This window comes from Falco biarmicus, chromosome 2, assembly GCF_023638135.1.
Source record: "Falco biarmicus isolate bFalBia1 chromosome 2, bFalBia1.pri, whole genome shotgun sequence".
In the NCBI taxonomy this organism is placed as follows: Eukaryota; Metazoa; Chordata; class Aves; order Falconiformes; family Falconidae; genus Falco; species Falco biarmicus.
In genome coordinates, this window is record NC_079289.1 from 24,871,411 (window position 1) to 24,895,947 (window position 24,537).

At 37.3% G+C, this 24,537-nt stretch overlaps 1 protein-coding gene across 4 annotated transcripts in view; it reads left to right on the plus strand.

The window, feature by feature from the left end:
* FRY (FRY microtubule binding protein) overlaps window positions 1-24,537 on the plus strand; it is a 217,494-nt gene that overhangs the window by 129,493 nt on the left and 63,464 nt on the right. For all 4 annotated transcript variants that reach the window (XM_056328753.1, XM_056328750.1, XM_056328751.1 and 1 more), the window contains exons 19-33: window positions 853-1,035; window positions 1,921-2,007; window positions 3,746-4,005; window positions 4,327-4,516; window positions 5,252-5,376; window positions 5,550-5,607; window positions 8,901-8,992; window positions 9,218-9,390; window positions 11,326-11,486; window positions 12,396-12,506; window positions 14,611-14,765; window positions 16,838-16,937; window positions 17,251-17,422; window positions 19,146-19,402; window positions 21,360-21,506. In XM_056328753.1, coding sequence (XP_056184728.1) covers window positions 853-1,035; window positions 1,921-2,007; window positions 3,746-4,005; window positions 4,327-4,516; window positions 5,252-5,376; window positions 5,550-5,607; window positions 8,901-8,992; window positions 9,218-9,390; window positions 11,326-11,486; window positions 12,396-12,506; window positions 14,611-14,765; window positions 16,838-16,937; window positions 17,251-17,422; window positions 19,146-19,402; window positions 21,360-21,506 — 2,271 coding nt within the window. The remainder of the gene's footprint in view (window positions 1-852; window positions 1,036-1,920; window positions 2,008-3,745; window positions 4,006-4,326; window positions 4,517-5,251; window positions 5,377-5,549; window positions 5,608-8,900; window positions 8,993-9,217; window positions 9,391-11,325; window positions 11,487-12,395; window positions 12,507-14,610; window positions 14,766-16,837; window positions 16,938-17,250; window positions 17,423-19,145; window positions 19,403-21,359; window positions 21,507-24,537) is intronic.

Sequence of the window (24,537 nt, forward strand, 5' to 3'; positions counted from 1 at the left end):
ACAAAAGCACATAAAGTGAAATATGTGTATGTAGATGTGGCAGCAGGACATTTTCCCAGGACTGAAACTGCTCAGTAATGCTAGTAGGAATGCTGAGAAGGGTGAAGTGAGTCTTCCCTTCCCATAGCGATTTCATTTGGTTGATTCAAAAACATCAAAGAACGCAACTGTTTCTACAGCCTGCAGTCTCCATGTGTTACAAACGTTCCTGGGAACTGAACAGCTTTGCTCCTGCTTGTCCCGTCTGCACTGCCCCACAGATATTTTCATTATGAGAGATGATTTTCAGGCTTCTTATCTCCTAACCCAGCCATAACAGAAATTTTTTCCTTTGGGCAATCACAATGTCTGCTTTGTATCACCTTTTATATAGGTAATAATAGTATTACAAAAAATGTAGAAAAGAGAAATCCTCACATACTTTTCAGTAAATATTTTTACACATTACTGGTGGGGTCAGGCTCTAGAGGCCACCTACCTAAGGTGTTTCCTGCTATAGGATCAAAGAAAGACCTGAGGACCTGCTATCGGGAGTCAAAAAAAGTGTAGTCTTCACAGTCTGACTTAGCCATTCATCCTTTTAGTGGAGGATGGAACAAAGGTAGTAGTTGAATTGCAGATTAGAGAGAGGGGTTTGGCCAAAAGACTTCGCTCATATATTGGTTTTGTGAAACAAGATAATGTAAAGCAACGAAACTTGGTTGGTTGAGGGAACACTGTCAGTCCTTCCTCAGCATTTACATGGCATTTGCATTTTGTTTCTTTATATGTCCTAGTTAAATAGAATATTTTTTGGAAACCTGGTTTTCAGACACCATGACTCCGTTTTTCCCCCTTTGCACTGTTCTACAGTTGATACCAAATGGATCCAGCCACCGGATACAGTCTGAAAGAAGCCCGTATTCTAATGTACTACATGCAGTTGAAGGATTTGCTCTGGTTCTGCTGTGTAGTTTCCAGGTTGCTACACGTAAACTAGCTGTTTTAATCCTCAGAGAGATCCGTGCTTTATTCCTGGCCCTTGGCCAGGCAGAGGTATGATTTTCCGTTTCTGGAACTTTGAATTAACATTTTCCACAGGTAAAGCTCAAAATTGCTGTTACAGTTGCTTTTAACATAATTGCAACAGTGTAGCAGGTGCGCACTTAAGTTTATAGAAAAACATTTACTCTGAGCTTACCAATTCTATTTGCTTTAACACTGCAAACCTTTCTGTGTACTCAACACTGTAACATTAGTAGTGTGTGCCCTGAATAGAATTTAAAGGGAAACCTGTAAAACGCGTTACTATTTTCTCTTGGCATGGTGTGAATGTAAAAGCCACTGTAAAACCTTTTTTTTACTGCATAAATCATTTCTGTATTGTCAGGATTATAAATTTGTATTGGAAATGAAATTCATTCCTGTAGCATACCATTTTGTAAAAAAACACAGCGCAAGACACATTTAAGATTGTTCACATACATTTTCCTTGTATAGTAAAGACCTCTAAGTCTTTTTATGGATATAGAAATATGGAGAATCATGTTGTGTGTTGGCAGTCACAGCTCAGTGAACCATCTGAATGCCCAAGAACACAAATATGTGTGTTCATGGCAAAGGAATGCTTCAATAAACAGCTAATTTTTCAGTCTCTTGATACCAGCTATCTAAAGTCATTTGGGATTTTCTGGTATATGCTTTTGTTTGGTAAGCAGTAAGCTGTAGCCACAAATTAACTTCACTTCAAACCACAGCCTGAGCTTGGTTCTGAGATTAATATAAAAAAGATAAAATGCACCCATTGTCACCAATAAATTTTTTTAGCCATTTTAGATTCCTGTCATAATTTTGAGTGGTTCTGTTTCATGTGCCAGAAAAATAAGAAGAGAAGTAATTTTCTCAGGAGAGCAGTTAACCTGTGTTCTCTGTGTTATGCAGGATGATGACAGGCCTATGATTGATGTCATGGATCAGTTGAGTTCTTCTATTCTTGAAAGTTTTATTCATGTGGCTGTTTCAGATTCAGTAAGTATTACTTTACTGTTACTGCTAGCACATGGACATAACAAATATCAGACATGCAATACTAAACATAAAGCTGCTAGAAATCAAAGAAATCATACAGCTTTAAGGCTCTAGCCATCTACCCAAGAGCTCCAAGGCTATACAATGTCCCAGACAATCTGTTCCATTAGAATAATCATACTATGAATATAGAAAATAGTACATCCAGCAAAAAAAAAAAACAAAACGAAATTTATAATCCAAACTACATAGATTCTTGACCTGTGACCTGCATCTGAAACAACTGTTGAGGAAGTCAGCACCGCCTAATGCTTGGGTGCTAGGAAGTCACTCACTGCTATCACCTGTTCCAAAAGGGAATAAGATTTAGCTACCTTGTGTGCCCAGAATTGGCTCTGTCTGCAAACCTAAGCCTAAGCTTTCAAGAAATTCACAGCTGGGATGAATCTTTGCTTTCACTCTCTTATGTGTCTGATGTGTCAAACTGCCATCAGAGGAAGCAGAGGTGTAGTAAGCATTTTGAACTAAAAGGTATCAGCAGACGAACTGATACATAGGGCAACTTGTTTTGCACACTCTCTTGGAGATTAGTGCCCTTGTCCAGAGAGCAGAAACTGTCAGTTTGGGGCACTTTTCAGCCTGGTTAAGTTTAAAGCAGCTGTTGGTCCTTGCCACATGTGTGCCATAGGAAGGGGACATCAAACTGATGATGAAGTTGGGCCACTGTGCAGGTGCAAACAGGAACATTGAGGGATCAGAAACTGAACAAGAAAGAAACATTCTGACTCTGTAACCCAGGAATTGGGAAATTCAGCTGAGGTAACAGCACCGAGGTTTGGGTGTTGCAGTTTCTATAGGCAAAGGTTTGGTTTTTGTGCTTTAATTCTATGCATTTATAATAGAGCAAAGCAGATGTGTTGCCTATGTACCTCGTTTCTGACAAGTGCAGTAAGGAGTGTTAATATAGTAATTACTTTTGCAACGGTGGATGCAGGATGCAGATAACTGTTACATCACATTTGAGGTCTGATAAGTGAACAAGGGTGCCAAAATAGATGTCTTAGAAGTTTTCATTTCACAAAAATGCTTTCTTAAGGCAAAATGCAGTAGAGAAATTGTTTGTTGATAGGAGAACCCTACTTGCCACTGAAAGTAGTAGGATTTAAAGTGGATTAAAACTGCTTAAGTGCTTGCTTCAAGCTTTTAATTCCCTACACCCATATTCAAATGCCCTGTTGAATTCTGAAGAATATTTAGTAAAGCATTGGTGTTTATCATAATGTCATAGCATATAGAAGTCTTAATCACATGCTAAGGCTCTGTCCGGCTGTTCAGACAATGAACATAAGGGCAGCTTATACCTATTACTGACTGCAGTGTCATACAAGGGACAGTGAATGGGTGCAGGCAGCAAGGAGAAAAGAAATTAACAATGAGACTGTATTGGTCAGCATGATCATTAGTTATCATAGAGTTTAAGGGCAATTTATTTTGCCTGTCACAGCAAATATGAGCTTTAAGGAAGAACCAGAGGGGAAATAATGAGGTAGCTCTTATGAGTATTTGTAAAAAGCTCCTCCTGATTGAAAAGGCAATGCAATGGGAAGCATAAAAGCGTTGGTCTAAAAAATCCAACAAAAGTTGGCCGTTGAGCTTGAAAATAAAGACAAGTACTGAGGGGGAACACAGCAGGGAATAAATGATAGTCACTCTGATTTTTTGTCTTTTCTCTCTGTAGACAACAATCCCATTAACACACAGCGTGGATTTACAGTGGCTGGTGGAGTGGAATGCTGTGCTAGTAAATAGCCATTATGATGTGAAAAGTCCTTCCCATGTCTGGATATTTGCACAGTCTGTTAAAGATCCGTGGGTTCTCTGCCTCTTCAGTTTTCTTAGGCAGGAGAATTTACCAAAACATTGTCCTACAGCTCTCAGCTATGCTTGGCCGTATGCTTTCACAAGGCTACAGCTGATAATGCCTCTTGTGGATCCAAAGTAAGTGGCGGTCTACATTTAACTTTCATTTCTAGGGGTTATGTGATTTTAATACAAGCTTTTTTTAGTCTCATGTTTCATTATCAGTCTGTAAGTCCTGCAGGGTGCTACCCAGACATTCAGTTTTGAGTTTCATAATTGCAGCTTGTAAGGTGGAAAACTCTAGTTTTCTACCTTTTATTTTTCCCATGTATCGTGTCATGTCGAATTGCAGCTGGTGGATACATAGCATGTTTTATTCCCTTCTACAATATTGTAAAATAGTGGGTAATTAAGACTGGGAAATAATTTTAATAATTTTAATTTAATTTTGAATTCTAGTATTCCTGTTAATGCAAAGAAAACAAGTACAGCAAGCAGTGGAGACAACTATGTTACTTTGTGGAGAAACTATCTTATTCTCTGTTTTGGAGTAGCAAAGCCCAGTATTATGAGCCCAGGACACTTGCGTGCTTCAACACCAGAGATCATGGCAACCACTCCTGATGGAACAGTGAACTATGATAATAAGGTGATGCATCCTGATTCAAACAAATTATTAATTTAGGAGAGTTTTAAACTGCATTGGCATGCAAAATCACATCCTGATGAAAGTTAGAGGAATGTTTTGATATACACAAACTGCTTAAGGCACATGATTAACAATTAAAACATCTGTATAATCTTTATTTACATGATTTCTCAATAAATATTTGGCAAAAGCCATGGCATTTTCAAATATTACTTTTTTTTCGCATTCTGGGTGATGTATATTCAAAATATAGAAGTTCTGGACATATGTGTTGAATTTAAATATAGTTATCATCCCCTTCCTTGCCTTGTAGAGCACTCCACTTTGTAAATTTATGACATTATTAAGCAGTAAGGCAGATTTCTGAATAAACGTTGTATATCTGTCAGACATGAAGGAATATTACATGAAGTACAGTTTCAAGTAGTAGCAACTTGAGAGGAGCAGAAGTTCCATTAATGGAACATCAGACTAAGTAGATTATAATAATCTGAATGGAAGCAAAGAGATTTCTCAGATACATTGATTTGTTAGGCCTTATTGAGACGATTTTGATATAGCAGACATCCAGTTGTACTGGGGTATTGATATCCATAATTGATATCCAAAATCATTTCAGCACATTTTGAAAATACAGATTGATTCTTGGACAATGTTTTTTGTAAAAAGAAAAGTATTTACTTAATGTTGATATTTCTGACAATTAAATGTCAATAATTTCATCATATATTTTAGGCTATTGGAACTCCATCTGTGGGAGTCTTACTGAAGCAGCTAGTGCCTTTGATGAGACTTGAAAGTATAGAAATAACAGAATCACTTGTATTAGGATTTGGAAGAACAAATTCCCTTGTTTTCAGGTATTTTCAATCACTTACCTGTAATACAAATGCATTATTTCTGTTGTAATTTAAATATGATCACATTTTCATTTGCAATTTAGACATTTGGGGGTTAGGTATTGAATAAAATATTTATGCTTTTTGGAGAAGACTAGATTTTGTTTACAAAGTTTATTTTTTTTTTAATTTAGGGAATTAGTAGAAGAACTTCACCCACTAATGAAAGAAGCCCTAGAAAGAAGACCAGAGGTTAGTTGCAGAAATTAAATGTACTAGTTTGTTTAAATTGGAAATTTTATTTATAAGTAGTAATTCTGTCTCTTTGAAATACAAAGGCATTCTTTTATACTAGGTAAGGAGTTAAGGTCTGTGTGCAACAAGAATTTTAGTAATTGTGTATAACACAAAATAATTCTATTAAAACCATGTTTAATTTAAATTCTATCAGTGATACAAAATGTGCAATATAGAAATCCATTCTGAGAAAAATTTGCAGTCAAATATGGAACTCAGATATATTGGAAATCCACTTTCAATATCTGAAGAACTTAACTTGTAACACAGCTGGACTATAAGCACATTTTGCGGCAGTGTTCAGATGTGCTTTTTATTTGCAGCATAGTCAGGGTCATCTATTTCAGCTTCACCTGACTACATTTTTCCTTTCTCAATACAACAGGTTAACTGACAAATTCGTCAGTGGTTTTTTTTCACCTTCCTTATAGTACTCTCTTTTGTTGTAATAGAAAGTATCCCAACAAAGGATTCTTCCCATCTTCTAAGGGAGGATGAACTTAGTTATGTGTCATTCTTGACAGATACTGTCTAAACTGTTCTTAAAAATCCCTGGTGATAGACTCTGTAGCCTCAGTAAGCAGTCTAGTCACAGGATGTGTCTATGCAGCTTAATAGGAAAGCCGTGGGGAGAGCTTCAGTATCGGATGAGATTTGCCATTCTGCTCAGTTTTCCCTCCCTGGCTCATTTTTGACTGTTCCAGCTGGCTCCAAGACAGAAATCTGAGATGGCTCTGGAGGTAGCTTACTCCCAGGAGCAAGCCCCAGAAGGCACCAAGCCACCAGACGCAGTCCTCCAAATACACCAGCTGCTTTTGCTCCTATACCTTCCCCTCATCCCCTACCTCCCTGTGTGCCACAGCCTACAGGCGAAGTTGCAAAATCCCTGCTGTGGCTGCAGCACAGCCCTCAGGTTAGAGCATGCACTTTGTGATAAGGAAACACATGGTGATTATGCCTTGGGCCAGAGAAGCATTGCAGGAGTCCCATTAGGCAACACAGACATAGCCAGCCTTCTTGAGGTCTTCTGGAGCAGTGTGAATACGAGGCAGGCTGTGCTACTTGACCACAAGCAGTCCCTGTCTCTGTTTACCAGTGTAGACTTGGCCATTGTGTCCGTGCATCTCTGCTGAGAAATCTGCGCGGCTGTGTATAGAAAGCAATGTTGTTGCGTTAATACTGTCCTCTTCCCAGGCCTGGTTCTCAAGCAATTTCAACTTGTGTGTTCACTACTCTGTCTTCCACAGCAATTTCAATAAAGTATAATCACGGTGACCTGGCATGCTGTCCTCATCTGCCAAGTCATGTAGTCTTTGGCGCAGAAGACACACCAAGAGTGGTGGTCAGGAGGAAGTAAATCATTAATAAGCAGACAGAGCTTATTAATCAGCTATGCCCGATATATAGAAATAAACAAAAAATAATTCACTTGGCGGGTGCTTCGTTCATGTTAGGTTTTATGTGGACAATTCTTAATAATTCTGTGTCTGACAATCGTTCTCTGCCATTTCCACTCTGTATGGCTTCACACCTCAATTCACTTGTGTGCATTCCATCCCTATGAAGTCAGTGATTTGAAGGTCACTTGTTTTGATACTGGACAGAAGTGGATTAATACTCATTAGTGCAGCCACTTGCCTCTGCATTTCTGCCTGTGCACCACTGAAGACAACTTAGACTTGAAAGGCCTTTTCTGGAGACATACATATCCAGTCTACCCCCAGGAAAGGAATCATGAGAATGCCGGGGTTTACAGTGTGCTGTAAGAGCAAATTCAGCACGTGGAAATGTCAGTAGAGCAATATGAGAACAAGAGTCTGCAATGTTAATTCCTGCATTGCTCCTGATGTGAAGAGCTGGGCCACCTTCCTGCAATCAGTGCCACCAGTAAGCCCGGGAGTGACTGTACGCGTCATGTAGCTGTAGGAAACGTGGCAGACCTCCATGACAGCAGGCAGGTATCCAACACGTCAGGAATAACATACTTGAACTGACATATGCTATGACTAGAAAGAATTACCAGCACGGCCAAGAACTGCAAGGATAAACCAAAATGGACATTACACAAGATCTGCCATGTGGGCACTGGCACCGAGCTTGCCAGATCGCCTCTGACTCTGTTCCAGGAGGCAGCTGTGCCTGTTAAATACTGTGTTACAATAAAACTGCTTTTTTCTCTGTGTGTGCTTCCTGGAACCTTTAAGGTGTAAAGGGAGAAAAACAGGGCTCTGAGTAGGACAAGTGAAATGCCATAATGATTTTAATAAAACCTTTGCTAGGATGCTGCAGACTGCCAGTTCTGGGTCAGAATACCAGGGAAAGTATCATTTTCTTCTCCCACACATCTGCTGCTGGCCATTGGCAGAGCCATTGTACTGGAAGAGATAGGCCTTTGATCTGACGCAGTATTGCCATTCTTACATTCTAAAGAGGAAAATCTGAGCTTTCTCTGAGCTTTTCTTGTTCTGGCAGCAAATTTCTTTGAGTGCAATAGCAGCTTTTTGTCCTTCTCACATTTTTTTTCTTAGTGGAGATGCAGGATACAAACAAGTCAGTTTAGCCCTTCCCTTCAGCAAAGAGCAGGCCTTGTTGCATTCACATCTTTCAAGGCAAGATAGAAGACAGAAAGGACAGCTTTCTGGAAGACAATGAGATACGATGAACCAGCTAACAACAATGCAGTCTCCTGTTCTATGGGAAGAGTTTGTTGACTGTGTGTACAACACATCTAAGAGTGTATTAGAGAGGTGTCTGCAAGGAGCTTACTTCAATATGGGTGATCATGTAGCTGCATCATTACCAAGTTCAGGAGTGGCTGATCACTAAAATATTTTCGGGGGTTCTGGATATCTCTTCTATGTTTACAGTTCTTCCAGCGTACAAGCTAGATGGTGTTAAGCTAACGTGAATGTCCCTGCTACCTGAAGATAGCAGGTTTTTGGTACAGGAACCTTGAGTATTAATTAACTTTTATCCAGTATTTCATTATTTCATTTCCATACTTTCAGTGAGGACCTAGGTAGTTGCTAACAGTTTGTTTGCAATAGTTACAAAGACAAAAGTTTGATCATATTTAGTTCTGTGTTGATATATAAACGAAATAGCCAAAAGCAGTTAAGTTCCTTCATGAAGAAAATGCTTGAACTGGAATTCTTAAATCTCAGTTACTGTACTGACATTTCTGCAGTTACTAGTTTTTAATGTATGTGCCTCTGCATATTAAAAAATGGGTTTTTTTAAATTCCAAGAACAAAAAACGTCGAGAACGCCGAGATCTACTGAGACTGCAGTTACTGCGAATTTTTGAACTACTTGCCGATGCTGGTGTTATAAGTGACAGGTAGGACTATCACTCATCATAAATACTGATCTTCAAATGAAATAATTTTCAGTGTTTACAACACTTGAGTTTATGTGTTCTTTGAAGAAGTTATGTTCTTTGAGGAATTGCGTAATCTATCAGATATGGATTTCTTTATTTATGCAGATTTATGCATTTCTTTAGAAAGCTGCAGTATAACTACACTGGTACTCTACATTAATGTACAACTTTCCTTTATGCTAGTACAAATGGAGCCTTAGAAAGAGATACGTTAGCCCTCGGAGCCTTGTTCTTAGAGTACGTTGATCTGACTCGCATGCTTCTGGAGGCTGAAAATGATAAAGAAGTTGAAATCCTTAAGGACATGAGAGCACATTTCAGTGCAATGATTGCCAATTTGATTCAGTGTGTTCCAGGTATGGTGCTAAATTATCTCAACATACTGTGAATTTTCCTTTAATATATGTACTGGAAAAGTAATTCTTTCTTTTTTTCTGTGTTTTTTCTTCACTACTTGTGAATTATCGTATTACAAATATAGAGGGGAGTATGGATAAAAATATTTTCAAAACTCTATTAAGAATCAAATAAAAAAAAAGTAAAGCTTGATGAAGCTTGTGATATTCATATATAATAATCACCTCTTTAAAAGCCCAGCAAGGAAGTTGTTTGTGACTTCTAGGGGCTCCAGATTTCTTTCACATAAGGCCTCATTTTCTTCCCTTTGACTTCATTGCTAGACTTTTCATAAACTCAGACAGGCCTTGAAGAATATAGGCGGGTGCAGAAAAATGTACAATTTTAAATGTAGTTGAAAACCTGCCCAAGATACTGAGACAGTATCCTATGTTACCAGACTCCAGTTGCATAGCAAAGATTTCTTCAACTGATTTCATGCTTTTTATGTATTGCAAGATCATTTCATAAATGTAAAGTAATTCCGTTAGCAAAAAATTATATAAAAGTCTGCTTTAATGGCTTCAATGTAATTACTGGAAGATAAGGTCTGGAGCTTACTCAGTCTGTGTAAATCTGCTATCTCCAGATAATTTATGATAGGACACAGCAGCAGTCATAGCAACAAAGGAACTCAAATGGGTAAAATAAGGGAATAAAATGTGCAAATGCTTTCGTGTAAGTTTCCAGTGTGCAAGTTTTGTCAAAGTTGTATAGTTGCTTTCAGCTATAACGTACTTGAGAATTATATAATAGTTGAACAAAACAAGGAAAAAATGGCATCCCTGCTATTCTCATTTTAGACAGTAAAAAAATCCCTTTGAAATGAGTGTTGTCAAGTTGTTAGCTGCTGTTAACAAAATACTGAAATTCTTTCCTTTATTCCTCTTCTAAATAATGCTTATTAACAACACAGAATTTTCTTTGCCATGCATATTTACAAAGGCCTTCCTCTGCATTCATTCTCCTGTTCTACAAGGCACATGACCAATGACTGCGTGTTGTATTAATTTTCTGCAATGAAACAGCCCTGTCATGTGTTTTGAGAGAATACAAATAATAACCGATGCATTTCAGTTATTCATAGATGTATTTTCTGCTATCAGCTTTAAAATATATCAATGACTAACAAAGTCGTAACATTTAAAACCTAGCAAACAAATGTTTATCATGTCAGCATCTATCATCTTTAGCCACTGTTCATATTGATTTGTGTTAGTATTGTCTAGTTAGACTTTGTTGTCTTCCAGCACAGTTTCTAGATGAAAAATAATTGGCCAGTAGCAGTTTCTCGGTCTCTTTAGTAAATGTAGTACCACTTCTGCCATCATATTTTGCTTAGGGGAAGTAAAACTATTGTTTAAAAGATTTCTCTTTTTATCTCCACGTGGTTAAGTATTCAAAGATATTTTCATGTGCTTGGGTGATTTATCTGTTCAGAAAACACACCACATCTTGTCATAAATAAACAGACACCAAGTTTCTTTCATTTCTTGTCCCTACCTATTACTGTATTAGAATAAGACATATGTATTGTTTAAACTTGCATTTAAAGGACTGGAAAATACAATTAAATATTTGCCACTAAAGGAGTGCAAGAAGCATTGAAAAGCCTGATTCTATAATTAGTTTCTTGCATGCTGTTTCTAAAGTCAGATGTACATGTTTGTATAACTACACATTAATTCAGAACTGGAAGTTCTTAGGAATAGGAGGCATCTTACTCACTTCGTTAGATTTTTAAAAGGAGCTGAGATACTTTAGAGTAAGTGTATATTGAACATTTACGAAAACCTCACTTTTTGTAGAAATTTGAAATTTGTGTCATCATCTCTGCTACATGAACGTATGTTTAACTTAACATATCACAATTATTTCTATTTCTGTTCACTTAGTTCACCACAGGAGATTTCTCTTCCCTCAGCAGAGTTTGAGGCATCACCTGTTCATCTTATTCAGCCAGTGGGCAGGACCTTTCAGTATTATGTTCACACCCCTCGACCGTTACAGTGATAGAAATCATCAAATTACAAGATACCAGTATTGTGCATTAAAGGTATTAAAGTTCCACTGCCAAAATCAGTAATAGCAATTGTCTAGTCAAAATACAAGTAATTGTGGGGTTTCTTTCCTTTTATTTCACCCAAGTTTGAATTGGCATACTTGATGCAAACTTGTATGCTCATATGTATATGTACAGTGGTATCATAGAATATAACAGTATGAGCCACTGAAAATAGCAGTTTTCACTTAGCAGACACTTCCCAAGGCTAATTACTTTCAAAACCAGAATGCATCTTAAAATTTTACTTTTCTTTGTTAACATTTCTTCATTAACAGGTTGTTGAACTCAGTGAGAGGATCTTGGGCTTTAAAATTAAGCACAGTACCAATTCAGTATCACATGCATATCTCAGGACTCTCTCCCACACTTGCCTGGAGACATGCTCAATAATAATAACATACTTTTGCAACAAAATCAGTTGCAACTCCCCCAGATAAGTAAGCTGGGAAAATAATAGCTTATGGATGTGTGCGCGTGTGTGTATATATATGTGTGCGTATGTATATATATAAAAAATACATTTATAAAAAAGCTGCTTTACTTAATGTGAAGTTTTAATCTTTGCAGAAAGATACTGTTGAAACATCTGTGTATTTTAATTGTTCTTGTAGCTTGATTTGTGAAGACTGGGTAAAATAAAATGTAACTTGAAGAGTGGGGAAGCTGGGCCAGAGTATCCTTCCAGAATGCTTAAACTGGGCATTATCTTGCATCCAGTAACATCTATAGCAACATAATTACTGAATTCTAGCAAAAAATGCTGTTAACTTTTTTCACCATAGTTCCCTCAAAAAGAAAAACCAAAGTGGCAGTCCTGTTAGCCTGGATCTGGGATCAAATCATTCTGAAAGGTGAATTCATGCTACTTTTTTGTGTAACTGAAGTTGTTTGTGTTTTTAGGCCATGTCAGCTGTGCTCTGCTGTGGACCTGTATTTGATAATGTTGGTCTTTCCCCTGATGGATATCTTTACAAATGGCTTGATAACATTCTGGCTTGTCAAGATTTACGTGTAAGTACTCACCAAAAATATGAATATTATGAATATATGAATGTATGAATAAATATGAATAATCTTAATCTCTGTACCGGATGAGTAAAGAGTATGTGACTGTAAGAACTCGGACTGAATACGTTCTATTTTGAGCAGGAAACAATAGCTTTATGCAAGGTTCTAATACAAAAGTGTAATTAATTTTAAAGAATTTAAACAGTAAAAGAATTATTATTCCTGAAAATATGTTGTAGGTAAATAATAAGATAAAAGAATTGCCTTATGGCTCCATGTTGCTTGCAACAGAAGTTTAGGCTTTTCATCTGCTGATAAAGGTTAAAAATGGCACGATCTCAAAATTATTTTTATTTCTATTTGGTGTACTTCCATCCACCTGCTTCAAATTTCTGTGGAATAAAAATGTGTAATCCCTTCCTGCATGGTAACATAGATGCTTGTGAAACAAATCTGAGTGAAAGTGAGTGGGTAGACCTTCTAAAGTCAAGAGGATAGGATAAATGATTCAGGAGAGGAAAGAGAATTTCTTTTCTTTTTAAAAAATATATAATAGATCATTCTTGCAACTTTCTGTTCTGTTTCTGTGAAGATGGGTTTGGACTTTGTAACTACCCAGTCATAAATACATTTCTGTATTTATAGCTGATTGGACTATCTCTTTGATTAAGAGTAGATTGGTGGGTTACACAAAGAGATGTAGAGAGAGAGATGGAGAGAGCAAGCAGTGATCTTTCCCTATATGGTGTCTTGCATATTGACCTGCTGTTCTCCTGGGGGAAAAAAAAAAAAACCAAAAACAAAAACAAAAGACTCATACCAGCACAGGTGACTGTGATTGCTGAAAAAATGCAGACAGCAAATCCTACAGACTTGTGGAACAGCTAGAGTATACGTGCTGTAGAAATGATAATTGATTACAAAAGGAAAGGTTTGACAAAGTAGAAGAAAAGGGATAGCAACAGAGAACATCTTTTGGAAATTACGTAAGATCTTGGAATGCTGGTAGGGATGGAGCTATAAAGATAGCTGTAAGTGATATGTATAATTGAAATTCTTATGGATGTGGGAAGGAAACAGACAGAACAAGAGAAATGAAAAGATAATACATCTCGTCCTGATATGTTTTCATTATCAACAAATACTATATCACCATGCCTAATTGATCATTAGGTATATACCACTCATAAAGTAAGTGGGCACAAAAATTACCTTTTTTAATTTTTCCCCTTGAAATGCAAAATTTGGATATGATAGGTGAAATTTGTTTCCCCTAAGCTAATCACTATAATTCATGATTAATCATTGTAACGAAGGACTGGAACTAAATTTCAGTGCCTATATAACCAGTTCAGATTTAGGTGAGGTGGATTCTACCTGGTCCTTTGACATTAAGTATCATTTACAGTCTTTACAAGTAGTTACCTACACTCAGTGACGGAATATTAATAGGCATTAGTGCTTGGTGTTCCAGTACTATCCTTTGCTGAAGGAACAGTAAGGCACAGTCCAAGCCTTAGCTATAATGTATTTGTAGCAGTGGTGGTACCAGGATTAGAGTGATACAAGGTCTGTAGGGAGAGTTGTTAGATTGCTTGATGTAGGTGGATTAAATATACAAGCTTTCATGGCCCCAGGCTTGCAGAAGTTCTGTTTCTTTGTCTGCCATCTTTCTGTGTTAGTCAAAAGAAGGATACATGAAAGTGTGTCACTTTATGAAACTTACATGAAGTAGGGAATAAGCATTTAACAAATAAGTTAATCATTGCCAGTGGAAGTTGCCTAAGAACACCTATCAAGTGTCCTAGATTTTCCAAATATTCTGCTTTTTTCTGTGCTTAATTTTGGAAACCTCCTTTGAAAATTTATTTCATTTATGTAATCTTTTTACATACACAATTTTCTTTCAAGTGTGAAGTATTGAAATTTGAGTCACATTTCAACTCTGCTATCCTTGAAGTAGATTTATGATACATTTTCTGATTTCTTTTTACTTATTTTGAATACTCCATTCTCCCCTTGTTTTGCCTATGTCACTCTAAGAATTGCAGAGAATGAACATATCTGATCTCACCAATCATGTTTTGACTTGTATTTATTTGCTCAGGTTCACCAGCTTGGCTGTGAAGTTGTAGTCCTGTTGCTAGAACTGAATCCTGATCAAATCAATCTCTTCAACTGGGCTATAGATCGATGTTATACTGGATCATACCAGCTTGCCTCTGGATGTTTCAAAGCCATTGCAACTGTGTGTGGAAGCAGGTATTAATTAACCTATTAATCAACACTTTCAAATGTAAAGGAAACTGGGGGGTTCAGCTTGTGCTGTAAAGGATTGTTAGTCACACTCCTATGTTATATCCTCTCAAACCTTTCCTGGGGACTGTATCACTTTATTTCCAAAATAATAAAAAAAAAGCGAATCTGAAAATGAAGTGATGTGCTTGGTAGAAGATGCTCTTACTCTGAGTTTGAAATCTGTGGCATTTTAATACTGTTTTACTCAGGAAAATATAAAACAACCACAACACTAATTTGAACATAGGTCATAAGTCTAGTTTCAAAAGATTTGGCATGGTTTTTCATTTACTTTATAAAAGCAAAAATGTTTTAAATGTTATTGGCTTGAGAGTCATTATTTTGTTGTTTTTCTGAGTGGATTTCATTTGATTTGGTTACCAGTTGCTTTCCTGTAGACTGGTAACATCGTTGCTGCTAGTGCTAAGTAAGCACAAGCTACATGAAGACACAAATACAAATACTGCTATTGTGTCAGGCCTTCATGAAAACGTATCCTTTTTTTTTTTTTGTGGTATTTTTTCAAGACAAAATTTATAGAGAATTTCAGTGGTAGTTTAAAATAAGAAGATAATTTGCATCTAATTGTAATAAAGTGAAAATTTCACTCTTGACAAAAAATGATTTGGCAAGACGTCTGATCAGCATAGTTCAACAGAAACACTTGGGATATAGCAAATCAAAACAGGTCAAGTATTTTAGAATTTATCTGTAAAAACATTTTGTTCTTACAGCAACAACTAGACTATACACTGCATTATACTGAGATTTTTTAAATATGAATGGAATTTTGTGTTTGCAAACTCAGTTATTTTAAGGGATTTTTTTAATGCACACAGAAACATATCAGGCTTTCAGCCAGTCTTTTTTCTGCTGATTGTGTTACCTGTGCCACTGTGTCCTAAAAATTAATCTTTCCCATACCTACAGTAAAAAGTGAGAGTATGATCTGCATGATTTACTTTGGAGTGAAAGTCCACTTTCTATCAAGTTTGGGGGTTTTATTCATATTTGAAAGCTGTTAACAGTTTTTCCTCTACCATCTACCAACATGTATAGAGAGGCCACTACTTAAACTGCTTGTAAAATGAGGAGTAATGTATGTCATTGCTGATGTCCGTCTTTCTACAAAGAAGCTACTTCCCTTACTTTTTTTGTTACTATTATTTTCTAAATTTAGTGGAAGGACAAAGAGACAGGTGTAGAGGAAGGACTGCAGCTAGTATTTGGAATTACCAAGAACGTCCCATGCTGTGCTTGTGTTTGCTCTGTTTTTTAACACTAAGATGTCCAAATAGGTATTCTGCACCTATCCAGGAACACAGTAGCTCACATCTATAACAAGAAATAGATGGTTCACAATTGAATCAGGTGCATTTACAAATCATCAAGGAAAGTGGAAACTCATTTAGTGAAAATCCAAATATTGTGACATGAGAATTGCTTTTCTGGCAATATTTTCTTTAAGTTAACACTTAAATATGTTTACCCTTACAGTTAATATTGACTTTATAGATAGTGGACTTTTTGAAGTAGTTCTTCATGTTTACTCCTCAAAAACTGTTTTGATAGAACTGTCTAACATCTGGGAATGTTCGTGTCAGAGATAGTGTCTTTTCTCCAACGGGACTGTTTTAATTGTAGCTTGGCTTAAGAACTATTTTGTCCCTGGAAATTTTCGTGCTACCCATCTTCTCTTATGGGTGTTGGCCTGTTCTATAACAGTTTATGTTACAAATGAAAATGAATTGACAGTTACAGAGACAGGTATTGCGTTTCTCACTGTGGGTAACTCAGAGCATTCCTAAGCATTAGCCTAAGGTAATCAGAAATAATCCTTTCTTTTTCTTCCCATTCACCAGACTGCCCTTTGATCAAGCAGCATGTATTTGTAAGGGCTCCCTTTCATATTCTGGTGGTAGAACAGAGAAAAGAAAGATGGCATTCTCTTTAGACCGTATTACAGAGTAAACCAGAGTGAATATAATCTGCATTCCTCACCAACATTCACAAAAATGTACTGTTTATTCTTCTAGGAACTATCCTTTTGATATAGTGACGCTTTTAAACTTGGTGCTGTTCAAGGCATCTGACACCAACAGAGAGATTTATGAAATTTCCATGCAACTTATGCAGGCATGTATCAGCTATGTTTTTTGTCCTCCTATCTTTGGGGGTTTTATGTGAACTTCTTATAAAGTACTGTTTATTTGCTTTCTAGTTTTGTTTTGAAAACAAACAACTAGTTTTATCTTGGCTATAAATTCTTACAGGAATATTTATAGAAAAATTAATGGAAAAATATTAGCTATGGTGTCTTTCAAGTTTGGAGAGTGTACTCTGAAGCATATAGATCATTTTCTGGTATCTAAACTTGAAACACTGACATTTCCTGAATTAATGAATTTTTATTGTCTCATTACTTTTGGCTTTTTTTTGTCTTTTATAGATCCTTGAATCAAAGCTTTTTGTTTATTCAAAAAAGGTAGCTGAGCAAAGACCAGGCAGTATCTTGTATGGTACACATGGTCCATTGCCACCTCTTTACAGTGTCTCACTTGCCCTGCTTTCATATGAACTAGCAAGGATGTATCCTGAACTTACGCTTCCACTTTTTTCAGGTACCTGTATCTGTTTGACTTATCAGCTTTACATTTTTATACAAATGGTAGACTGCTAAGACATTTCCACCTGTGAATAGCAATTCTGTTTATAAATTTAGCTTGACCCGGTTTCATTCTGGTTCAGGTCAAATCAGATTTAGAAATGCAATATATATTTCCTAGAGGTACTTACACAATGTACAGAATAGCTATTTAAAAACCCTGTTTGGGGAGACTGTGCCATTTGTGTCATCTTAGGGTAACTTTGAAATTACAAAGGCCCTGAATTAGTTAAAGTGACATTGGCAAACTCTACTGTAATAGATGATACTTGTGAGGATAAAATTCTTCATTTTATATAAACATGACTTTAACTTTGGGAAGATAGATTGCATCTGTCCGGTTTTACCAATGATTCAAAAGACTCTGAATGAGTGGTCTCTACCTTCTGTTATTTGCCCCATATGCAAGCCTTACTATCGATTTTATCAGAAGTACATTTTGTCAGGGTTACTGAAAAAAATACTGAAGAATCAGACCTGTAGGAGCACCATTCAGAATATGCCCACTCTGAGACTGTTCCTGGGAACAATGAAGTTTTGAGATGTATCTCTCTTTTAATCTATCTAATGCATTGCTCTAGTTTTTATACAACAGAATGTAATGTCTGTAATCGTGGGAATTCTTACTGGCTCTTAAAATCCCTTTCTGTTGTTTTTATTCCGTCTGTAGGGGCTAGAAGAAGGGTCAAGGAACAATACATCATCCGTTTCTCAGTGCCCAAGATACCATAAATAACTGTTGTAGAAAAAATTCTGATGGCTCATTTATCTTAAAAAACTCAAATGTTGTTCATTATTACTGTTACCATCTATTCATGTTGCTGTAGTGGCTCTGTCATTTAAAAGAACTCAGATACAGAGTCCCAATCAAAGTCCCTTTTTATACATCTGGAATCATAAGGAGGGAGAACAGTGTATGTCTTGAAGATTTTTAAATACCAGGCAGCAAGGAAAGAGAGGAAATGTTAACTGTATTGATTTTACAGAATAGTTCTGGTAAAGAGAGCTAATGTGGTTCACCTTGGCAGGAAGCCTGTCACTGTATTTCTTAACCCAGATTTTCCAAATCCCTTTCCCTTACTTTGCAATTCTTCTTTTATAAACTATATAAAGTGCTGTATACAAGCACTCCTGGACTGACAGCTGACTATTAATTTTACAGGCCTCCCCACAGGAAGTAAGACTCCTAATACATGCAAGATGTTTTTGTAAACTTGGTATAATAAGTGCCTTAAGATTTAAACTATACCTTAGAAATGTGGAGGTTGATGGGGTGCTTGTAGTTCTGCAGAACACTCTTCAGTGTTCATTGTAATTCTCCAAAAGCTCTGGAAATTCCAGAATAACCACCAGTAACTGAATTATCCTTTTCCCTCTTTATGGACATCCATTTCACTTAATACATAATATGTCACAGTAACAAGGGATGACTTTCTGTTTCTAAGCCCAAACTATGTTAGTTGTTTTAGACAGAAGACCTGACCAGTTGCTTGCTGTTATTGAGCTTTAAATTAACATTTCTGTTCAGGAAGCTCAACTACATGTTTTTGTATGCTTGTGGTTTGCAAGATAAAAACCATCAAGTGGTCTAACACATGGCAGAAATCTGATTTAAACCATGTATTTAAGGTTTCTTTCATAAACTGATATGTTGTCCTTTTCAACTTTTACTATTTTAGAGGTAAGCCAGAGATTTCCAACAACACATCCAAATGGAAGACAGATCATGCTTACCTATCTGTTACCATGGCTTCATAACATTGAACTTGTAGACAACAGACTGCTGCTCCCTGGTTCAAGCCCTACCACTCCAGAAGATGAACTGAAGGACAAGGATGGGGAAATAGCGGTCACAAGTGGACTAAAAGGCAATGGCTGGGGCTCTCCTGAGGCCACATCACTGGTTCTTAATAATCTCATGTACATGACAGCTAAGGTAAAAAAAGCAAAACAGACAAAACAATCTGTAAAACAATTCCTGAAATACTCAAACTTAGGTTTCTTAAGCAAAAGGTACTTGGGTTTTTTCTCTCTGATCCCAGAAATTTTGCGTCTGGAACAGTCTGTTCTAGTCAGACACAACCTTGTTTTTGGAAGGAATTCCTTCAGTTTTTCTTTTAAGGACAATGCTAAAACTGTTATCTCTCAAAACATGGACAAAGAAAAATGTTTTACCCTTTTAAAAAAAAACAACTTAATACTTACAGCATTAAAAATTACTTACAGAGGAACTAAATTCAGTTCCCTCCTGTATCACCTCCTGGGTTAATGTCTAAGGTTTATTTGAGGGTGAGAATGAGCACCTGGAATTTGTCCTACTGAAGCTCTTGTACTTTCTAGGAAACACTTCAATATTCTTTAAGATAGAGAAAAGGAAAACACTATAAATTTCTAAGGTGCTAGTTAAAGCATTCTTTTGTAAAAAGAAAGCTATTTTACATCTCAGGTCCTAAAAAAGGACATGGGATTCCTTTTTTCCAGTTACTGTTTCATGTAAAATGCCTGAAACAGCTGGTGAAGAAGGTACTGGGAATCCATCTTTTCCTTCTCTTTGCTGAGTTGCAGGCTGCTATACCAGTGTGCTGTGCCTGCTCTGGCACTGCTTTTGCCAGATTCAGTATATACCTCTCAACTGCTAAATACATAAACCCCAGGAAGTAATGCATGGGGCCTATGTCATACAAGACAGGGTGCCTCACGTATTCTAACCTGCTCAGGGTTAATCCTCTCTCGAGCAGAATGTGTGTATCCATGCTATATAGCAGTTGATTCTGGATCTTGCCTCATGCTGAGGTCCTGTAACTAAAACAATTATTATTTTGGTCGCATTTTGTCATATGAGCATGTCTGACATAATGCGGGGGCTGTGGTTCAGCCCACCAGGAAGTTTTTTTGATACTTGTTGTATATCCAGGGGATGATACTGACTCATGAATTGTCTGATGGTACAGTCTCTAGGATATTGTTAGAGGAATTTTATGGGTTGAAAACAGATGTGATGCAGACTCACCTTTACTGCCTATCAGCAGCAATCCTCGGAGTAAGTTGCATCCAAAACCACACAAAGTGTTTGTTCCAGAGTGAACAAGTATGCTTTCTTCAAACCATATTGATTGAAGAACTACCTTTGAGGCTGTACGAGTGATACTGAGACTGGCATCAGGCACCTAGAAGTGCCAAAGTAGAAGACAGTAGATGTAGATGCCAGTGACAGTGTAGATGTAGCTAATATGTATTAAATCATTTTCAGAAGAGCATGACCTGCAGATTGCCACTCCTCTCCTAGCAGAACGTCAGTCTGTGCAGTGCTTAAAACACTCTTCTCAAAGTGGGAGCCAGTAGCATTACATAGGGAACGGAACAGCTTCAGTTCTGCACTCCCACATCCTGGATGCATGCACTAACCACTTAACTGACTGGACAAAAGGAAGTCATTCCTATAACCATGTCTTGCAAAAGGGAGCAAAAGCTGCTCATTTTCATTGCGAAATGCTTAATTCTGCTAGGATTTACTCGGGAAAGAGTTGCCAAATTGTTCACTACTGTGAAGGCTGAAGCACTTAGGTACAGACATGCAGAGCCAGAACTGCAGTCGCTTGAACAATGGTAAAGATGAAACCAAATAAGCTGCTTGAATTTAGGATCAACTTTTGAATTTACATTCCTGGAAGCTTTCTTTTTATTTTTTGTAAAGCCCTTCTGTGAATCTGAACCTAAATACGTTTAAATAGAATTTATGCTTTGGAGGCTATGAGGTAGCTTTTGAAAATACTGTTTTGTCACTTTTTACAGCATTTTACTGTTGATTTTGCATAAGAAAATGCTCTAAAAGAGCATGCCTTAGTTTGGAGATCTGCATATTTCAAGAAATGTATGCCTATGATCCTTTGCAGTACGGAGATGAAATTCCTGGACCAGAGATGGAGAATGTCTGGAATGCTTTGGCCAACAATGAAAAATGGAGTAACAACCTTAGGATAACACTGCAGTTTCTCATTAGTTTGTGTGGTGTTAGCAGTGATACCATCCTTTTACCTTATGTAAGTGTTTCCACTTTATTTTATTTACTATTAGCTGCACAGGTTTAAATGAAGGTAACAGCTGTCACCTGCAGAAAATTAATTTCTGTTTCAAAAATAAGAAGTACCAAAGTATTCCCTAGCACACTGTACAGCACTAAAATAGTGAGAATTAGCCAAGAAACTGAAATTCAAGAAAAGAATTGAGTAGTGGGAATCTCAGTCTCCACCAGCAGAGCACACCTCATTTCAATCAAGAGGTGGGCATCTCTCAAGCAAAGAGGAGCTTTGCATGTCTGTGTAAGAGGCCAGTAACAGGGCCTGGCCATAAATTGCATGAGAATGGATGAGAAAAAAAATTAGAAATATTTTTTCGTGTCAGAATTACATAAAAATATGCAATTTATATATGTATTTAACATTAAAAAGGCAGAATGGATGTTCAGAGGTTAAATAACTTGCATGAAGAATGAAGACAAGTAAAAATATTAAATGCTTATGATTTTTCTCAGTAATCAATAGTTTACAAAGCTAGTAGTTAAATTTGGAAAGTCCTTTAAATAATGGACGTTATATCATGAATGGAACATAACATGCTATAATCTTACTAGGTTTTTTTGTTGTAAAGATTTAGGCATTACTTCAGAAAAGTGTGTAATTTTAAGAAAGTGCTACATTCTCTTCTCCTTTAGCAGACTAAGACTTTCTGTGGGACACCTCAAGAGACACAAGATAGCTAACATTTATAAGCTTCTTACCATATCAACTTTTGTCATTGCATGGCTGTCAAGAATTATATAACTGTTCCTGCAATGTGCAAGTCAAACTGTGCAGGATATTGTTATTATTCAAGTTAAAATAAAATCAGGGCTGTCTGAGAAAAGCATGATAGTCCCATTCCCATGTTCCTTATTGCTCAGTTGCTGGGTGAAACAGAATCTAAATTTAGCAGATTTTCCAGCACAATTATAATAGGCTGGTTTATTAGTTACCCTCTTCCTATTGATTTCTGAAATAAATTTGAAATTACTATTAATTGATTAAACTTACTTAAAAAGCCTCATAAACATACTTCATTTACAGCTGCTGAAATAATACTTCACTTAAAGTGTTTATGATAACTGCTATGCATAATAAAATAAAGGAAATATAGAAGCCTGTAAAGATTTTCAAGATGTTGTTACTGTACCATAGACATCCTGTTGGTTTCCTTTTATTTGTATGGTTTCTTGTTCTGTGTTCTCAAATCAGTGCATATATATGCAAAGTCATCATGGCCTAGCTAATCCAAAGAGGAGAGATTTGAAAGTGGAGTTGGTGTAAGAACAAGCTCAAGGTTTATATGAGAAGAAGGCAAAGGGGTTGATCCCAAGAATGTTGAGGATAATAAAGATGTTTCCATCAATTGTGACACAGTGGCAGAGGCTCTCCGTTCAGTGTTCACCATGCTTTGAGCAGGAGGTTAGATGAGAGACCTCCCAGGTTCTTGCCAACCTGACTATGACAGACTTGGGATTGAGCCCAAAGGTGGCCTCCATCAGGAGGAGCTTTCTTGACAGAGAACAAGTGGAAATCACAGAGATAAAAGATGATGTGAGGGCTGTTGTTGTATTTTTGACAGCTTACATAAAGGGTTAGGGGCAGTTTCCTAAGAGGAAGGAGTAGTCCTACGCTGAGTGTGTGTCTCACTCCTGAATATGTATAACCTGATTGGAAATGCCTGATAACCCTGTTGCCTCTTGCTCAGGAGCCCCTCATCCCCCCATACAGATACTTGCCAACCCAGAGATCTCAACACATCTTTTTTCCAAAACTGTTGCCATCCCACAGCTCTAAGCAGCCTACATCAAACCCCCTTAGCACTTCTTTCTTCAAATCCTTTCCAAACCCCCTTGCCTTGAAGCATTGGCTCTCATAGTCCTGTCCTCCTCCAGGACAAGACAGTCCTCTTACCCCACAAAGAGAGAAGTAGAAGTCTGTTTTGGCATCACCAGCTTTCTCTGCTCAGCAGCTCTTATTTTGCATGTGAGACTTTTCTGCTCTCCCTCCCAGGCTTCCAGTGGCTGTTCACAAGACAATCAGGTCTTCACTGGTGGCAGCAGCTGACAAGGTTCCTATGTTTTGTGCCACCCTGTTAGTCTGTGATTTGTAATGCTAAGTTAAACGTCTGATTCTCAGATTTTGCAAAATCTGAAAACATTTTCAATTTCTGTAGAAAGCCTGACTGTGTTTATGAGTCACCCCTTAGCTGATAGCTTTCTCTGGAGCAGGAAAATACTCGGGCTTATCACACACATCTGCTCAGTGTTCTGATAATGCCCTGGAGTTTACAGAAATCATACCTCACTCTGCTAACTACACAAGACTGCTCATACCATAAACATGTATCTTCCATTATCATGTAAATAACAAACACACATTACCAAATAAAGATAAGTCGAACAGTTTATCAGCACTGTTCCAGCTCACCTGGGCTCTAAAGACCATGCAGTTGCAAGATCGCCAGTTTACCCATCTCCTTTTGGAACCCTCTGTGCCCGAAGGCAGTCACCAGCTGCTTCATGCCTTCAGCCATCTGTTCTGCCTGTGCAGGTCCAAGCCAAAAGCATGTCTGACTTACATTTTTTTATTTTTTTTTAATCAGCTAAATTCATTGCTTTGTCTCTTATATTTCCTTTAAGCATTTTTTCCCAGTGTCCCAGTGCGAATTGCTGAGCTGTCCTTTCTTTCACATATGTACTGAAAGACTTCTCAGAATATCTACAGTTCAGAAACCTCTTCAGCAAAGACACAGTGTAGGGAACATGACTCCTGGGGTGAAAGAAGCTGAAGTGGCACTGTCAGCCCAACTAGAAATGATCCTTGGAAAGGAGGTGGATTTATATCTGGAAAGCCCCTGGGAAATTCTTACCACAGTAAAAGAGACTTTGAATATGTGCATTTTCTCTAAGCCAAAGAAAAGGAGAGAGAAAAGGAGAAAAGAAGCGGTCAGGAAGTTATTTTAGTGGAGGTATTTAAGAGTGTAAGCACAACAGTACTTGGTGAGGCCAAC